Below are 1,226 nucleotides of genomic sequence, written 5' to 3' on the forward strand. Positions count from 1 at the left end.
TGCTGGAGCATCCCCTGTGGTGGACTGGACCCGCCTGGCTCCGCGAGCACCGATCTCACTGGCCGAGCGGAGACCTTGTGATGTCCGACGCCGATCTGCCCGAACAGAGAGTCGCGGCACACGTCGCCACCGAGAAAATCGAGGAGGAACCCGAGATGCTTCTCCGGTTTTCCTCCTTGCACCGGCTCCTCCGAGTCACGAGTTGGTGCTTGCGTTGGCGTCGCACCGCTTCCCGCACTACCGCACTTACACTGCAATCGACCGAAATCAATGACGCACTGCTGCTCTGGCTCCGCGTGGTGCAAGGACTGCACTTCACCACCGAGATCACGGCACTCTCTTCAAACCGCACTGTGTCCCATCGCAGTTCGTTAGCGAGCCTGAGTCCATTCCTGGATGACCACGGCGTGCTGAGAGTCGGAGGCCGCCTCAAGCATGCCCTGCTCTCCACCGATGAGCGACATCCGATGATCGCACCGCCGTCCTCGTGGCTCACTCGGTTGCTCATCGAGTCGTGCCACCATCGAACACTGCACGGAGGAGTGCAGCTCACTCTCGGCTTACTCCGCCGTCGCTTCTGGATTCCTCGTGGCCGCTCAGTTGTCAAACAGCGGCTGCACCGCTGCATCACTTGCACCCGCTGGCGAGCCACGACACCGCAACCGCCGATGGGCGACCTTCCGAGAGGCCGAGTCACGCCAGCGCGTCCTTTTCTCCGGACCGGCCTGGACTATGCCGGCCCGATCCTCCTCCGCACGAGCAAGGGCCGCGGACATCGAGCGTACAAGGGCTTCATCGCCGTATTTGTGTGCCTCTGCACCAAAGCGGTGCATCTGGACGTCGTGTCAGATTACACGACGGACGCCTTTCTCGCAGCTTTCCGTCGCTTTATCTCCCGTCGAGGCCTCTGCGAGGAGATGTACTCAGATTGCGGCACTAATTTCGTGGGAGCCGATTGAGTCCTGAGGGAGCTCTTTCGAGCGTCGTCTGCCGACGGCCGTCGCCTCGCCCACGCCGCCGCCATGGAGGGCATAACCTGGCACTTTAACCCTCCGGCTGCGCCGCACTTCGGAGGACTGTGGGAGGCCGCCGTGAAGTCGACCAAATTCCATCTCCGTCGGGTAATTGGAGAGACAACGCTCACTTTCGAGGAGATGAGCACTCTCCTCTCTCAGGTCGAAGCCTGCCTTAATTCCAGGCCGCTGCAGGCTTTGTCCGACGATCCG

At 61.8% G+C, this 1,226-nt stretch overlaps 1 protein-coding gene across 1 annotated transcript; it reads left to right on the forward strand.

The window, feature by feature from the left end:
- The first annotated feature begins 80 nt into the window (after positions 1 to 80).
- Positions 81 to 959, forward strand: LOC112464231. The gene has a single exon (XM_025031095.1). The coding sequence runs from the start codon at positions 81 to 83 to the stop codon at positions 957 to 959; it is 879 nt and encodes a 292-aa protein (XP_024886863.1).
- The last annotated feature ends 267 nt before the right edge of the window (positions 960 to 1,226 follow it).

This window comes from Temnothorax curvispinosus, unplaced genomic scaffold (genome assembly GCF_003070985.1).
Source record: "Temnothorax curvispinosus isolate PA1 unplaced genomic scaffold, ASM307098v1 QBEX01014021.1, whole genome shotgun sequence".
Lineage (NCBI taxonomy): Eukaryota > Metazoa > Arthropoda > Insecta > Hymenoptera > Formicidae > Temnothorax > Temnothorax curvispinosus.

Bases quoted from the DNA above. Each gene is read 5' to 3' on its own strand.
- LOC112464231 (XM_025031095.1), top strand. From the start codon at position 81: ATGTCCGACGCCGATCTGCCCGAACAGAGAGTCGCGGCACACGTCGCC.